At 33.1% G+C, this 16447-nt stretch overlaps 2 protein-coding genes across 2 annotated transcripts; one reads left to right on the plus strand and one right to left on the minus strand.

Moving 5' to 3' along the window:
* Nucleotides 1–2958: 2958 nt before the first annotated feature.
* On the minus strand, nucleotides 2959–8065 carry LOC133205591 (dynein regulatory complex subunit 2-like). The gene is made up of 9 exons (XM_061341429.1): nucleotides 7895–8065; nucleotides 7395–7647; nucleotides 6762–6985; nucleotides 6169–6366; nucleotides 5969–6046; nucleotides 5410–5550; nucleotides 4238–4390; nucleotides 3779–3996; nucleotides 2959–3169 (listed from the first exon to the last, which is right to left on the minus strand). The coding sequence occupies exons 1-9, from the start codon at nucleotides 8060–8062 to the stop codon at nucleotides 3073–3075; spliced, it is 1530 nt and encodes a 509-aa protein (XP_061197413.1). The 5' UTR covers nucleotides 8063–8065; the 3' UTR covers nucleotides 2959–3072.
* Nucleotides 8066–10169: 2104 nt separating this feature from the next.
* On the plus strand, nucleotides 10170–14483 carry LOC133206314 (dynein regulatory complex subunit 2-like). Its single transcript, XM_061342269.1, has 9 exons — nucleotides 10170–10313; nucleotides 10445–10697; nucleotides 11189–11412; nucleotides 11805–12002; nucleotides 12139–12216; nucleotides 12434–12574; nucleotides 12667–12819; nucleotides 13060–13277; nucleotides 13463–14483. The coding sequence occupies exons 1-9, from the start codon at nucleotides 10170–10172 to the stop codon at nucleotides 13557–13559; spliced, it is 1506 nt and encodes a 501-aa protein (XP_061198253.1). The 3' UTR covers nucleotides 13560–14483.
* The last annotated feature ends 1964 nt before the right edge of the window (nucleotides 14484–16447 follow it).

Genomic DNA, 16447 nt, shown 5'->3' on the forward strand with positions numbered 1-16447 from the left:
ATGTGCATGTTTTTATTTGTATTCAATTAACATTTATAATCAGACGTCAGCGATTTTGGCGGTTGTTTTACAAGAAAATACCAATATCTGATATATATGATGAGGACATTTTTTTCTGTAGCTGAGAACTGTACTTGGTCATTAAGAACACGAGATGTTGTTAATAATGTGTAGTCGATGTTACGATGTCTGAGCCCGAGGAGAACATGACAAGGAAGTGGGAGCTATGTTCTACACAGAAACATAACATCCCTAATTAAAACATCCATTACTTTTTAATGACTCTGTCCGATTCTGTCCAAACAATCCGTTCGATCGAGTCAAATTCGGAAACCCGTAAACGCGGGGGGAGGGGGAGGGTTTTTTTCTGAGTAGAGATTTTTGCTATAAATTTAATTTGTATATTTCCATTTAGAAGCTCATTGCCCCCAACTTTTTGTTGCTTAAGATTGAGCACTGACAAATTCGCATATGAAAAAGAAAATGTTCCATAAAGCTAGAGAAAGGTCAAATCCCCCACCCAACCCCCGAAATAGAATTTTCGAGATTGGATAGTTTACTTTTTTTTTATTTGATTGTCAGATTTTTGGGAGGTCCCCCTTTTAAAACTGTTGTTACGGACCTGCTAGATAGCAGTATAAATGTATGCTAATTTTTTAATTCACACGATCTAAAAAAAAAAAATTAACTTTCTATCGATGTGTTTTTCAATAAGATACACGATTTTTGACGGGTTGCAATTTTTCCAAAGCAATATTTTTATTTGTATCCATAGACACTCCCTATCTTTACTGATAAATTATAAATAGAAAGTAAACCTTCTATTTTCCGATTAATGATTGCAGTGAACTTTCAGGGCCAGATTCTTAAATAGCAGAAGGTTGCAATTTTCGAAGTTTTGGAGGAAAATAAAACTTTTAAGTGGACATCCATAAAAACTATATTCTTATACGGCAGTATATTAGAATTGTAAGAAATGTATCAATCCATGTACCATGTGTTTTTTTTTCCCGAAATAGTAGTCCATTTAGAACTCCTTTAAAAAAAGAGATGGGCGAACAAGTACATGTTCACACAAAAAAGAAGATAGAATAAATCTCAAACATAATAAAATTTTCTTTGATATTTCATCTTTCATTAACTATTTTATGTAAAATTTTCACAATTTCCACAGATTGAAATATTCATATATGAAATAGCATATAACGTGTAAGTCTCAAAGAAAAATACTCCCTACATTTTTAGTGCTTGGGTTCGAAGCCCAAAAATACCACAGTATTTTTTTTTTTTTTAGTCATAGGATATTTTTTCCACAGAAACGTTTTGTTTGTCATAATTATACAGATTTCAATATTAATATACGTCTGAAGCTGTCGGCATTTCGTACGCCTCCCAAAATCTATGGTCGATACAATGACCTTGTGTTTGCAAATACAATCTGTCGTTGGGTCGACTGACGTCTTTCATACAAATTGTTAGGCCATTACTTTAACTGAATTGACTATGGATTTTTCTGTTTTATCCTATCTTTTCAAAGAGCACATGGCGGGTGTGATTGGTCGGCAAGGAAGGTTTATTCCTCTATGGCAGCTGATCCCGCCTCTGTTTTTCAGAAGCCCATGTTGGCTCTGCTCATAATTTTTATTGTTTTAATGGACTTTTCAGAATGAATACTGTTGGTTATCTTCATATTTCATTCATTATATATATATATATATATAAACATTATACAACAGATGATAGCTATATGTAAAACATAAAAAGAATTTTCCTATGGTTAGTGGTTGGATATGATTTTTATCCAACACGTGTGTGTTCCTGCTACCCACTCGCCAAGACTTAAGAATAGAAAACACACAAAGAATTGGACAAAAATCATATCTAACCACAAATCATGCATATGAAATCCTATTTGTCACCTTCATATGGAGTTTATGTTTCCAAGTACAGTTAATACGCGAGAGCATATTTTGTCTACAAACAATTTCTAAACCGAGGCAGGCTACTGATAAGTAAGTTGATGTTATAAGGATATCAATAATCTCGTTTAAAACCAATATTTTGCAAATTCTATGATCGATACAGGAATCTTGTTTGAAATTACAACCTGTTGTTGAGTCGAATGTTGATGAAGTATTCAATACAAATTGTTAAGTTAATATTTCCATACTGAATTGTCTACGGATCAATCAAAACAAAGAGCTCACAGCGGATGTGACAAGTTGATGGGAGATACTGACTCCAGGAAGTAAATGTTTGGTCACATATAGTCCTAATACTTTTAGAACTCTGATTGCAAATGCTCTCTGATGTTTTCAGAGGTCCGTGATTACCGTTCATATAATCTTCACATTTCATATCAGTGTCCTATACCAAATTTAGAATTAGTTCAATTTAAATTTGACGAAAAATTTATATTGAACACTCTAGACTTGATGGAAGACATCAGTATATCCTCTGCATGAAAATCACAGTATTCTATTATGCATTTGCCAGAATACTATGAATCACACAAAAAAAATTATGTTGAAGTGTAAACTTTATCTTAAAAAATATCATCAAACCAGCCTATTTTCAGTGCCATACACTTAACATCCCCCAAAATCTTTATAAGTGTAACTTGGAACCATAATAATTAAAAGATTAAAGGGCTGAATTCTCTTAGGAGTGGGTCATGGAAAGTGAAAATAAAACTTTACAATTAGAATTAATTGTTTCAGACATGTGACTGTCTTCTGCTAACATTGTCTTATGTTGGACAGAGAAGAATCAATTAAACCCACTATCTAGAAAACAATAACTGTGTCATATAATCCTCAGTATCTTTGTTTTCTCAAATACTTATAGTCACAAAACATCATCATAATCAAAATCAGGCAGATAAAACAAGAGATTTTTATTATCTGTATCACAGAAAACATTACAGTGATATAAACATATACATTACAAAAAGTCCTGATAACGGTATAAACTTGGTCAATCTCCTCTCTTTTGCACTATCATTTTTGTATTTTTATACTGAATTAAACCCAGTCAACTGAACTGCATTAGAGTACACAATAATTGATGACATCATGAGAGTTTGAGATGATGGGAATGGTGTGCTGCCTCCACAACAGTCTGGGGTACTGGTCTACGAACTCGAGGATCACCCACAGGAACATTCAAGCTGAAAAAAAGCCATAATCAACCTTAGTATTCTCCTTATTTACATTGCATTATTTGTTCTTCAAAAAGTGTCTTTTTAAGGTCAAGATCTAGTAAATGAAAAGAGCCTACAGATTTCTCAAACTTGAGAAATAAATTCCTTTTATGATGCTTTATGACTATAGCTCGGTCAAATAAGGTGTATCGGGGCATAATTTGCAAGAAAACAAGACGAAAAAACCATCTTGTAAACTGTCATTTTCAATGAAAAATTAAGAAAGCCAGTCACAAATATGGGAGTTTTTTCCATATCAGACGAAGGAAATGTATTCAGATTGCCTACAGTCTCTCAGAAAATGGTAATTTGTATGTTCTTAGCCTCTTCTTTAAAATAATGTATAATTGAATATAGGTATCGGGATTACTTTTCACATGATTTCAAATTGAATGCCATGAAAATACTTTATTTTCTACATAATTCTATTGGAGCTGTAAAGTACGGGAAAAGGAAAGTTTAAATTGATTATGACGTCATAATGGATCTAGCACCGAAAAGATGATCTAAAGTCATTTACTAGATCTTGACCTTAAATTTGAATCTAGTGATAATTGAAAGAGCCACAGTACTTACTTTACATTGGTTCTGTTGTTGACAACCAAAAGTGGGTTGACTTGACTCAGTATTTCTTCATTGACAGATATTCCGTCCAGATACTGCTTCAGCAAGCTCCGAAGCTGGGTGTTTTCTTGTACCAATGTCTGCTTCTCCTTGTCCAAGGCCAGTTTATCTAAGGCCACCTTATTGTATCGTTTCCAGAAGTTCTCCAGTGAGGTAAAGTCGTGCATTATCTAAATAAGAAAATGAGCATTTTAATTTATATATGTGTCAAAGGTTTAAAAAAAAACATTTTTATTATTTTGGAATTAAATAAAAGGGTATTCCTATAAATTATTTTAGAAAATGTAATACAACTGTATATGTTTTAAAATATGCACCATCTAGTTATATACGTAACTTTAAAACCACTTTAATCCTGTGAATTTTTTACATATGCGAAGTTCTCGCGTAAAGTTTTGATTGTATTCATACCAATGCCAGTTTTTCATATGGAGGTTCCTGTATGGCAGCCTCTACATCATCCTTTTCCTCCTGAGTGAGGGATGAGGCATAAAATGGCAGGACTTTCTCCTCTTCCGTCTCTAAACGTCTACACATTTCCGTCATGGTAATCACACTTTTAACCTGTATCATTCAGCAACGGTTAGACAAACTTATATTTAATATTAGAATTCTAATCTCATTTTGAATATTAATCTCTTGAATTTCATGATTTATGTTACAAATGAAATGGAAACTTGTAGGAATTCATAAAATGTTTATAATTAACTCTTTGATGAAGAAATGGTGCAGATGCAATGCCAGATAACTCTCTCCTTATGACATGACAAATGTGTAAAATGTGCATATACATAAAGTCATTAGTACTCTTGACACATGTCCCAACAAACAATACAAACAGTATACAAAACACAGCATATGAGAGTCTGTTAATTAACCAAAAATAAATTAAATTTTGTCCAAATATTAAAAAGCCAGCCTTTGGCATTATGAACAGCAAATTCAACGTCAACAACTCAAACTTCTGAGCACAAGCATGAGACTCAAACGTTTCATATGCTGAACACATACTTACTTATACTTTAGGAACCTTGTAAAAATTAGACTGTTAACAGAAAAGGTTATTGAAAGTCTGACAATGAAGTTCAAATTGATTTGATATGTATTAGATTGGTCCTTTGATTTTTGTTAAGCAATATGTGATGTGAAGATTTTTCATGTCATTAAACTAGTTTTATGTGATGGTATTATGTGACCATGTTTCCAAACTTTATTAAGATGACACTTCAAAACATTGCAAAAGTCAGATTTCATTGATCTGGCTGCATTATCTGTATATATGTATTAAATGTGAGTTGTGAACTAAACACATGACCTGTGAGATATATACACATACATTTTTTATTTAACAGCATACATATCACTTACGATGTTGTCATTGTTGACCAAACCATAGCAAAGTTTAGAACTTGGAAATAAAATTCACAGAAAATATTCAGAAGGATGACATAATTTTTATAACATTTATTTACCCGGTAAGTCAGATGAAAATTTAAAACACTGTTCAATATAACGGAAGACAAACAAACTGACTGGCAATATTAAATCTAGAATATATTACAGTTTTAATAAAGAAAATTCACCTTTTCTATTTTAGATTTGATGGTTTTGATAGCCCCATTGCTCTCAATTGTCATTTTCGTTAGTTTAGCTCTTTCTCCCTCCCTCAGTTTGTTCATTTCAGCCTTCAGATCTTGGAGATGGGCCAACATTCTCTCTCGTTCCTTTAACATTGTTATAATGTATATACATGAACACATGTAGGCAACACAGTCACATGATACATTACTTTAAACCAACTATTATTTGCATCATCTTTTAATCGCGAATCAACACGCGATGATTATTTTTCGGCACTGAGGAAACATTCCCTACAGATACAAAGCAAAATAATTGGTTCACAACGATTAATATTCGCAAGTCAAAGTAGGTCGCAAAACTCACAGATATTTCTCAAACACGAATAAAAGTTGGTTTGCAATATAAATGTATTTAGGGACATGTAAATTTAAACAAGTATAAGACCAACAAATCTTGGTGTCGTTAGAAACTATACAATTCCAATTATCAATGATATTTTTTTATATTAGAATATCATATTTCTGGTTTATAAGAATAAAGATATATTTTGTTGTTATTTACCTCTTTAATCGAACGGTTTCTTTGCTCATTCTCTTTTGCATTGGCTGCCATCTTGGCTTTCAGTTGTGCAATATTTTCCTGCAATGGGTTTCCAATAAATCATTTTAATTAAAGATAATAAATATTTTGAAAGATATACTAACAAAGAGCATAAAACTAACATGCTATTATGCTTGTTCTTTTATTAATCACAATCTTACTGAAATACGTTGAAGTTTCCTCATTTGAAAGTCAATTTCCTGAGCAGAAACATCATCCTTTGCCTTCAGTTCTTCAAACGCTGCTTTTCTTTCTGCATTATTTTCCTGGTAGTTTTTACGTGCTTGTTCAAATGCGTTCCAGTAGAAGTTGAATTTTTCTGTCAGCTGATGCCGCAAGCCATGCATCTCCTCCATATCCTACAGGAATATATTGATGATACAATACCATATATAGAGTTGCCACTGGGTAATGAAGCACCCACCACACATTCTGTGACAATTAACTCACTTTACAACTTCAGCACCTTAGATATAGGGTCTAAGAGAATATCATTGAATATTTAGGTCATATTTACTACGCTTAATATCAAAAATTGATTATCATATAATAGGTTATTTTAGTGAGTGGCATATTTAGCAATTTTTTTTTCTTAAAAGTGGGCATTTATTATAAGAATAATCAATTTTCAATAATTTTAGGGATAGCTCTATTCATTTCCTATTTATTTTAATGTTGCCAAGACCAAGATTATGAGATATCACTAATAATTCGTATTATATAGTATTTTCAAAGTACCTTCATGTAAACTTACTTTATTCCGAATCTCATCCACCAGACTCTGATAATCTGACTTGGCATCCCTCTCTCGCTCCTGAAAATTCTGGTCCATTGCAAATAGAATATCAGAAATCTCGTTCATCTCCCTGCTATGTTGATCCAACATGATGGCTCTCTCTGTGTCGAATTCCTCAGTAATTACCCCCAACTCATCCTCATACTGCTTCCTCAGGAATTCTATCCGGCTTCTGTGTTGATCTGACAGAAGGATTGGATGTATGAAATGTTACTCATTACGCAGAGACAAATAATTGAACAGTTGCAGGAAAAAAAAGGAATGAATATAAATAAAATACATGTAGAGCTGGAGTCTGAAATCTGGGACAAATGGGAGAAAAATCAGAATGAACTTCTCTATACAGTAAAACTTGTTTAATACGAACACGGATATAGTGAATTCATGGATATAGCAAATTTTTCTTGGATCCCCAGCTATATAAATTTTACGAATTTCTTATACGGATATAACAAATTATGAATATAGCTAAGTAATTTCACAGGTCCCAGTGACTTTGTTATAACTGAGTTTTACTGTATTTACAAAAATACAAAATGTATACTAAGTATATAATGCATATGAACTACTTTTAAAAAGTCATGTACACACCAATAAGGTTGTCTGTACTCTGTAGATGAGCCCTCAGTGACATGGAGTATTGTTCATCAGCCTCCTGTAGATCCTTAGCCAAAGCTTTGATGGTGGCATCCTTCCTGTCTACAATTCTCTCAAATGTCTGACTGAGAATCTCCAGGTCTTTTTTCAGTTCTTTGGACTTGTTTTCTCTCATAATGTTCCTCCATTGATGGTTCAGCTTATTTATGTTGAACTTTGTAGATCTCTCCTCCTTTGTTAGTTTATCCTGTTGATCAAGGGAAAAATATTAAAAAGATTTACAATGGAATAAATGATACCAAGGTTTGAATGAAATATACAAATGTTGTGTAAATCATTACACAAAAAGTATGTTCAATAGAATTGAATTTCTTTAAAAAAAAAAAGTAATTTTTTAAATAAATAAGTAAAACCCTAAATAATGTCTAAGGAAATGTAACATTTTTTTCATAAACATATTGTTGGTACCCTGGTAAATGAAATCTTTTAATTACTTTTAGAAATTGTGTCAACATGTTTTCCTTCTTTTTCCTTAGTTCTTCCTCAGCCAAAGCTTTCTGTTCTTCATATGCAATCCTCTCCTCCTCAGTCATATTTGCCAACTTGCTTGACTTCTTCTTCCCCCCCTTCTTCTTTCCACTCTTCTTACCTCCCTTAGGCATGACTGCATAAAGTAATAGTAAGTAAGTATAACTGTAATTACATATGTTAATCTGTCTCTATGACTGTGCATAATTATCACATAACAGACAAAGTCTATGTCGATTCCCTTTCAGAATGATGTGTATTTTTTATCAAAGATTATTCAGCTATATAAATATAAATGCTTCCAAATTCAAGCTTTGCAAAATTCCAACTAAATTATTAACTTAATTTCTTGGATTGAAAGAGTTGTGTCCCTTAAATGCTTTCATGTAGATATATGTATTGTTCATTGTACATTATATTATGCTCATATTGTCACTGATTAAATAAACGTAGGTGTGATTGTCAAGAATTGCACATTCTTAAATCCAAATAAATAGGTATATGCTTCAAAACATTCAATAAGAAATAAACAGATAAATATAAACAAACAGGTGCCCTTTGCATTTTATGGGAGGAATCTCTGAAACAGCTCAGTAAACCAATCGGTTTCTTTACATTATGAAAAATGTATCTTAAACTTTTACTTCTTACAACCCAATGAGATATCTTTGTACAGAAATTTTGTCAAATCTTGAAAATAAAAAAATACCTACTGTAATATGCGTTTGGTTTGTTACACTTGGTTACAAAAAATCTATATCTCACAGACGCTTAAAACTGTCTTCTATCCTTCATTTTCGATTTTCGTCTATGAAAAGAAGTGATAAGCCTGTAACTTATTTTAATAATTAAATAGATTATTTAACGGGCTTTTTACATTTATAAATATTGAGTAAGTTGGATCGCAATTTATTTACGTTTTTTATGAAAGGAATTATTCGGGAATATAAATTCCATCTTTGTTCATTTTATGTTCAATAGTTTCGTAAAGCGTTCTAGTGCCCTTGTATACCTGTATCCATGGTGTTTGGAAAAACGAGATTACTTTGCTGTTGAGGTAATGATGCTTCTCACATCGACATGATCTTTTCCTTTATAAGAATGTGGTTTTCTTCAATATATACGAACACATATTTTTAATATTTTTTGAGTTTGAATTAAGGTGAATGATTTTGAAAGTTGTCAACAAGCAGTAAATCTTCATTGAGGTAGAGGAAATTTGGATTTTTCGCCTTACATCTATACAGCATTGTTTTTCTTGTAGCTGACAGCCAATCCAATACGAAATAAATAAAAAATAAATGTTACTGCTTATTCAGTATTTACTTTATTGAACCTCTGTTCAAGACAATTGTAATATTCGTTTTTTATTATTATAAACAAAAACCCAGTTTGAAATACGCAAATATGACAAAAGTTTGTGCAACTTTAATACATCCAGGGATAAGGTGCATATATAGCTTTATTATACTTCTGTTAAAATGTTTCCTATATAAAGTTAAGAAGGTAAAATAACTATCTTTATAGTCTCAAAATTTCCACACATAGCAAAGCTATACCCGGGGTATAGTTTTTGCTATCCACCCCGCAGAAAATTTTCATGCAATTTTTGCCGCCAATTTTGATTTCCTGTAATCAATCTAAAGACTTATGATGTCATCCTGACTTCAGTAGCATTGTGGCGTCATCAAGATTTCAGCTCATTCTAGCAGTGTTATGTTATTCCAAATACTTGTTCAAAACTTCTATAATTATTATTTTTTTCATGTTTTTACTATCGAACTGTAGTATCAGGTAAATCCAATCCTCAGAAATTATGATATACATCAGTATAATAAAACGCTTATCCACTGGCTGTGAGTGGGATAGCTCTTTCATCAAACCCGCGACAGGAACTATTCCCCTCGGGCAAGCCCTCAGGGAATAGTTCCTGTCGCGGGTTTGATAAAAAAGCTATCCCACTCACAGCCAGTGGATAAGTGTATAATATATATACAGTTTAAACAATTGCACTTCTGCATGTATACATACTGGGATGGATCTTCTTGCTAAAATCTTGTGTTAAAATTGTGCCACCAAATTTGTGACAGTACTAAGATTCAGCTGAAAAAATGTAACTGGCTTTAAACATATATTGGTAGATTTTATTATTTTCTTAACTGTCAAAATAATCTTTTTTTAATGGATATGTTGCACACTTCTTCGTTTTCAGAGAAAAGTTTTATTTTGACATAAGCAATAATGGGACCTAAAAAGAAGGGAAAGAAGTCTGGCAAACTTGCCAAAATGACAGAGGAAGAGAGAATGGCTTATGAAGAACAGAAAAATCTTGCAGAAGAAGAACTGAAAAAGAAGAAGGAAGATATGTTAACACAGTTTTTAAAAGTAAGAATGAAACTGTGAAAAGTGAACAAATTGAAATAGATAAAGAATGGAGAGCAATAATATATTTCATTGTTCACCAGAATAATTTTTATTTATATCAATATCATAACAATATATTTTGGCCTTTAAAGGATAAATTGGCCAAAGAGGAGAGAGCAACAAAGTTCAACATAAATAAGCTGAACCATCAATGGAGAAACATTATGAGAGAAAACAAGTCTAAAGAACTGAAAAAAGACCTGGAGATTCTCAGTCAGACATTTGAGAGAATTGTGGACAGGAAGGATGCCACCATTAAATCTCTAGCTAAGGATCTACAGGAGGCTGATGAACAGTACTCCATGTCACTAAGGGCTCATCTACAAAATGTTGACAGTCTCATAGGTTTGTAAGCAGTGCTGTATTTAACCACATCATTTTTGCAATTAAACCTTATTTTTATGAACTTAAACTTTACTTTTAGTGAAATGGAAATGCAAACCTGAGCTGAAAAATACCTTGATTTTCTGAAATATTACATACTACTTTATGCATTGAAAAATACATTGGACTCCAATAAACACACTAACCTATTTAAGTTGAAAGTAATTTTATGTAATTGCACTCATTTAAAAAACTATCACTTGTCAAGCTAGGTAAAAGAATTAATGCTGTGTGGTATTCTAGTACTTTTGAGTCATAAAAGAGGAAATGATGCTTTTTTCCCTTTGTTTTTTGAAAAAAAAGGAGATACTGGAACTCACAGCATGTACATAAATGTTGGAGTAAAAGTTTATAACAAATACAAATTGATTGAACAACATATTTATCATTGTTAACAGAGATTTATTCTGTCTAAAGTAAATTTAGTATGTGTTGATATTCTTGATATATAGATCAACAGAAACTGAGGATCCATAGTTTACAGCATGAGTATGAGGAAGAACTGGAAGTAATCCGTGAGGAGTTTGACACAGAGCGATCCATTATGATAGAACAGAATGATGTGGAGATGAATGATATAGCAGATATTTTGTTTGCCATGGAACAGAACTTCCAGGACAGAGAGAATGAGGCAAAGTCAGAATTCCAGAGCATGACAGATGAAATCAGAAACAAGGTAGGTAACTCATGTCAGATGAAATCAGAAACAAGGTAGATAACTCATGTCAGATGAAATCAGAAACAAGGTAGATAACTCATGTCACATGGTAGATAACTCATGCCATAGCTATTCCAGAGCATGACAGATGAAATCAGAAACAATGTAGATAACTCAGAGCTAAAGCATCTGCTAGACTGAATGACAACAATTTGAATGTTTCCACATGTATACATACCAAAATTCTGAAACATTCTACATATTTTAAACAATGATGTGCTTTAAAAATTCCCCTTAAAGAACAGAACCCTTTTTTTTATTATAACATATTTATTTCAATTTATTCAACTGAATTTCATTGAAACTTCTGTAAGACAGTACAGGAACATCTCTGTTTGTATTCATTGTAGCACATGGAAGAGAAGCATGGCCTCCACCACACTTTGCAGGATAAACTGGAGTTTTACTGGAAGGAGTTCAGTAATGCACTGAAAATGTACCAGGAAAACAACCAAGATCGCAAGCTGGCCTTCGAGGAACTCAAAGCCAAAGACGATGATTCGGCTCAAGAAATAGATGCTCAGATGAGGAAACTTACTCGCATTTCAGTACATTGATTTTTTTAATTTGTGTATTGAAAATATAAATGACAATAAATTTAGTAAAAATTATTTTTTTTTTAATGTTTTAAGGCTTTGTTTCAATGAAAGAAAATTGATTAACTGTTTAGTATTCTTGTTTTAGGAACAAATTGCTCAGCTGAAATCAAAAATGGCATCAAATGCCAAGGAGTGCGAGGAAAGGAATCGTCAGCTGAAAGAAGTATGTATTTTACATGCAACTAGTACTTTAACAAAAGTTATAGCTAGATAATTTAAAAGTAATTGTTTTTATATGTTCATGATAAAATTCAACAAATAAACTTTATTATATTTCTTTGATAAAAAACTGTCATGGCAAACTTATCATCTTTAGAAAGATGTTCATCATTTACCTAAAAGATAATGTCATTTTTTTCTGTCTTAATTGTATATTTTAGGAAAGAGAGAAGATGTTGGCACATTTCCAGCATTTAAAATCCCAAATGAATAAGATGAGAGATGGAGAGAGAGACAAGCTCACTAAACTTACCCTAGAGAGTAACTCAGCCATTAAAGAACTTAAAAGACGTATAGAAAAGGTGACACCTTCAAACAGTTAGCAAGGGTATACAGTCCAATTGAATTAAACAATTTTTCAAACTGAAGTTTTCTAACGTGTTTTCTCTTACAGTTACAAAGCATAATAAAATTGGGTGAGATGAGTCGTAAATTTGAGACGGAGGAAGAAAAAGTTCTGCCATTTTATGCCTCATCCTTGACTCAGGAGGAGCAAAATGATGTAAATACTGCCATATTGGAAAAACCAAATGAGGAACTAGTGACCGTAAGTCTATGTAAAATCACTGAGTGACTGTGACAATTTTCTATTGCTAAGCAATATACTTAGAACATTTTCCTTTTCAAAGTTGCAAATAAATGCTATAATATTTCCATGGCTGATTTATTGGCTGTGCCACTACGTCAAGAGAACAGCATTATCACATATACTGAAATAAAAACAACAACAACAAATTGCATGCACGCATTTAAGGTATAAAATTGAAAAAGTGGAATTCATTTTCAGGTAATGCATGAGTATAGTGCTCTGGAAAATTTCTGGAAGAGGTACAACAAAGTAAGTTTGGATAAATTGGCTTTAGACAAGGAGAAACAGGGCCTGATGGTAGAAAATCAACAGCTGAGGACGCTACTGAAACAATACTTAGATGGCATCTCAGTCAACGACGAAATCCTCTCACAAGTCAACCCACTCTTTATTGTCAACAACAAGACAAATGTCAAGTAAGTCAATCATATAAAGCAGAACATTTTATAAATGCCATGGAATTTTGTTAAGAGTTTGTTGGCAAGATTTTCTATATAGTTTTTTTGGTTCAGGTTTCAAAAAACTTTTTAAATTTTTTTTTTTTTTCCAAATTTTTTTGTAAATACATGTATCTTTTCCTTACATGTATGGTTATTTACAGATTGAATGTTCCTGTAACAGACCCTCGAATTCGACGTCCTGTCGCTCAGACTGTCATCGAAGCTTCGCACGCTGTCAAAAATATCCTGCCTTCCTGAAAATCTTGGTCCTCAGTTTTTATTATACAACTCAGAAATATAGCACCTACACACTTATTTACCAGTGTTGGTGTACTTATTAACTTAAGTGTTTTAAATTCTGTTTTGTTTACAAGGAATTCTTAGTGTTTTACTTCAAGTATGTATACTTTATAATCTACTAAGAAGAAGACCAGTGGTTTTTGCACCGAAGTATTCCATAAGTATTAAGATAACGATCAAAAATTAACTAATGTGTTCATTAATTATATAAGAATCTATACTGTAGACTAATGGTTAACTTGCATAATACCCTTGCCGCTGTGATGACACAGAGCATTCAATCAGTATTCAGTAGAAATGTTAGAATTCCAGCATAATTTATTGTACACAGTATTTTAGTTATATTTCACAGTGCCAAATATCAGACATGCACTATATTGATCTGAAGTATTTTTGTATTGTTTTACTGTAGATTTTTTGAAATATTATTTATATTTTGCACATATATAAGCTTTAATATGGGTATCCCATATATTTAAGTTGAGAGAATTTTAAAAATCTTCAAAACATATCTCATTTGAATAGAACTGAACTGGCTTATTTTGAAGAGCTTTTTTCAAAGATGATCACAACTATTGTTTTTTTTTTGTGTGTTTTTTTTTTGTTTTTTTTTAAGAGTGGATATTTTTCCCTGATGCTTTAATATAAAACCTTGCCACTGCTCGAGTTTGATTGCCATATATCAACTGTGTTGGAACTATCTTGCCGCTGTTTACTCTACAAGTGTGCTAGTTTGTGTTATGATCTACATCTGTGTTGTTTATTTTAACTTTTTACATGTCTTTTTTGTTGTGTATCTGTTTTGTTGTGGTTTTATACTTTTTTCATTTACTACAATATCACCTATTAACATAAATCTAATAAAAAGAATATTCCATTTTATTTTTGCAATTCATTATTCTTAGAAACTCTTGGGAAACTGTTGCTGATTTTTAATAAAATTACATGTAATTTGACTGAAGTTTAGACCATCTAGTCCTAGTTAGAATAATCTAACTGTGTCTCGGGACAGGCCCTCACGGTTAAACCAGGTCCGTAGGACATTTATCATTTTAACGATAGAACATTCTATCTACCTGGTTTTATACTGCAGAGAAATAGACTGAGCTAACTAAGACATCATAGAAAAATAAAAAAAAAAAGGCCCATGGGCCACAACACTCACCTGAATTTTGCCTTGCTATTCTGCAGAAAATTTGTAAAAGATTTTTGTAGTCCCTTGAAAAATTGTGTCCCCGTATTATGGCCCCATTCTAACTCTAAGGGTCTCTGAATCCACACACCATGGGAATGCTTCAATCTCAATATGACTACGTTTTCTCTGGAAGCTTCCACAGTAAGTTCTTGCAGAATAACCAGCCTAGACAATAAAGACCAAAAAACAACATAAGTTTTTGATTGGTATCTGCTATTTCTTGTGAGAACTGCTTATGACCATTAAGATCTGCTTCCCAGTTGAGCCAGCTTCACTGGCAGTACCCAACAATTCACCTCCTTCCACTCCACCACCAGAATTCTACTCACCTGTCCTTATAAAATTGACAAACTTCAGACTTCCTTCACTCTCCTTTGGTTTCTTCCTTCCTTTTTTCTAGCATGTCTGCAAGAACAGATAGAACTTTATCATGTCTCCATGTCTTCCATCTCTCAAAACTACTGGGCATGAAGACAGTCAATGTGTCCCAGGTTAGCTGATCTACCACAAAGTTTGCAGTTTGGGTCATTCCTTATGTACCATGTTGCCAAATTGGTTAGGGTGGGCAACACATCAAAAACAGACTTAGATGGGATTGAAGTCGCCTCTGGAACTTTGTGGTCCAGATGTCATTCCAAGATAAAATGCTTCCCAGTTGAGCCAGCTTCCCTGCTTCTTCATGCCAATTGCCTTCTCCATATTTGCATGTTCCTCCATTTCGTGAACCTCCTTCTGTACCAAATGCCTTTTCTCCACATTGGAGCTTGTACCACACCTCACTGTTGATGTTACACCTACCCCTTGATTGCCTTTTCCTATACTTCCTATGATCTCACCATGCCTCAGGCAAGCCGCATGAATCTGCCTCTTGCACTGTGTTCTAGATTGGCTGACCATTTTTTGCCAGTCTGATTGTTCAGTCTTGCCTTTTGTACCTTGGCATCTGTGCTGAGTCGCAGCATCAGAAACTGTCTAACTTTGGTGCCCCATCCTCCCCCACTTTTTCTGAGTAGAGTATCTTGCTCTAGTAAATTTTTCTTTAGATGCTGGTTGACCCCCTCCCCCCACACTTTTTGATGTTCCAGGATTTGGACCCCCTCCCCCACCTTTGAAACCGTTGCTATGGGTCTTTTGGAATAATAATAATTTGTATCACCTTCAGGTCGTTTAATTTTGACAAAATACGTTTCTGACTAATCACATAAATTCCACAGGCCACAGGTGCTAGGGACACCCCCCTCCCCCTGCGTTCCGTACTTCGACTTTTTTTTATAAGATATTTTTCTATGACACATTCACAAAGTATTACAATTGAGAAATTCAAAAGATAATATAAAATTAACCTTATAAAAAACGACACTCTCCGATACTAAAAGTATCCTTGGGGCACGGAACGCGGGGGGGGGGGATCCAGTCCCCTCCTACCTGTAACAAATTCAAGAGTTAATATTCATTCCAGAGAAAAATTATGAAATCTCTTTCCAAATTGTGTTTTTAAATTGGATTTTTTTTCTCAAACAGCTGTCAGAAGTATTTACAAATGACAGCATTTGCAGCTTACCCGCAACGCTAAACATTGCTACTATACAATCCGGATATTGTTTGTCTGACCGTTGTTGATTTCCTAATTTTAGATCTACTGGAACTCTTT

This window comes from Saccostrea echinata, unplaced genomic scaffold, assembly GCF_033153115.1.
Source record: "Saccostrea echinata isolate AGI-Se365-2 ecotype Australia unplaced genomic scaffold, CSIRO_AGI_Sech_v1 ptg000054l, whole genome shotgun sequence".
Classification (NCBI taxonomy): Eukaryota; Metazoa; Mollusca; class Bivalvia; order Ostreida; family Ostreidae; genus Saccostrea; species Saccostrea echinata.

Bases quoted from the DNA above. Each gene is read 5' to 3' on its own strand.
- LOC133205591 (XM_061341429.1), bottom strand. From the start codon at position 8,062: ATGCCTAAGGGAGGTAAGAAGAGTGGAAAGAAGAAGGGGGGGAAGAAG. The intron at 7,648-7,894 runs GTAATTAAAAGA...CTTGATCAACAG, and splicing joins TGTTGACACAATTTCTAAAA to GATAAACTAACAAAGGAGGA. The intron at 3,170-3,778 runs GTAAGTACTGTG...GCTTTTTTTCAG, and splicing joins AACAACAGAACCAATGTAAA to CTTGAATGTTCCTGTGGGTG.
- LOC133206314 (XM_061342269.1), top strand. From the start codon at position 10,170: ATGGGACCTAAAAAGAAGGGAAAGAAGTCTGGCAAACTTGCCAAAATG. The intron at 10,698-11,188 runs GTTTGTAAGCAG...CTTGATATATAG, and splicing joins AAATGTTGACAGTCTCATAG to ATCAACAGAAACTGAGGATC. The intron at 12,820-13,059 runs GTAAGTCTATGT...ATTCATTTTCAG, and splicing joins CAAATGAGGAACTAGTGACC to GTAATGCATGAGTATAGTGC.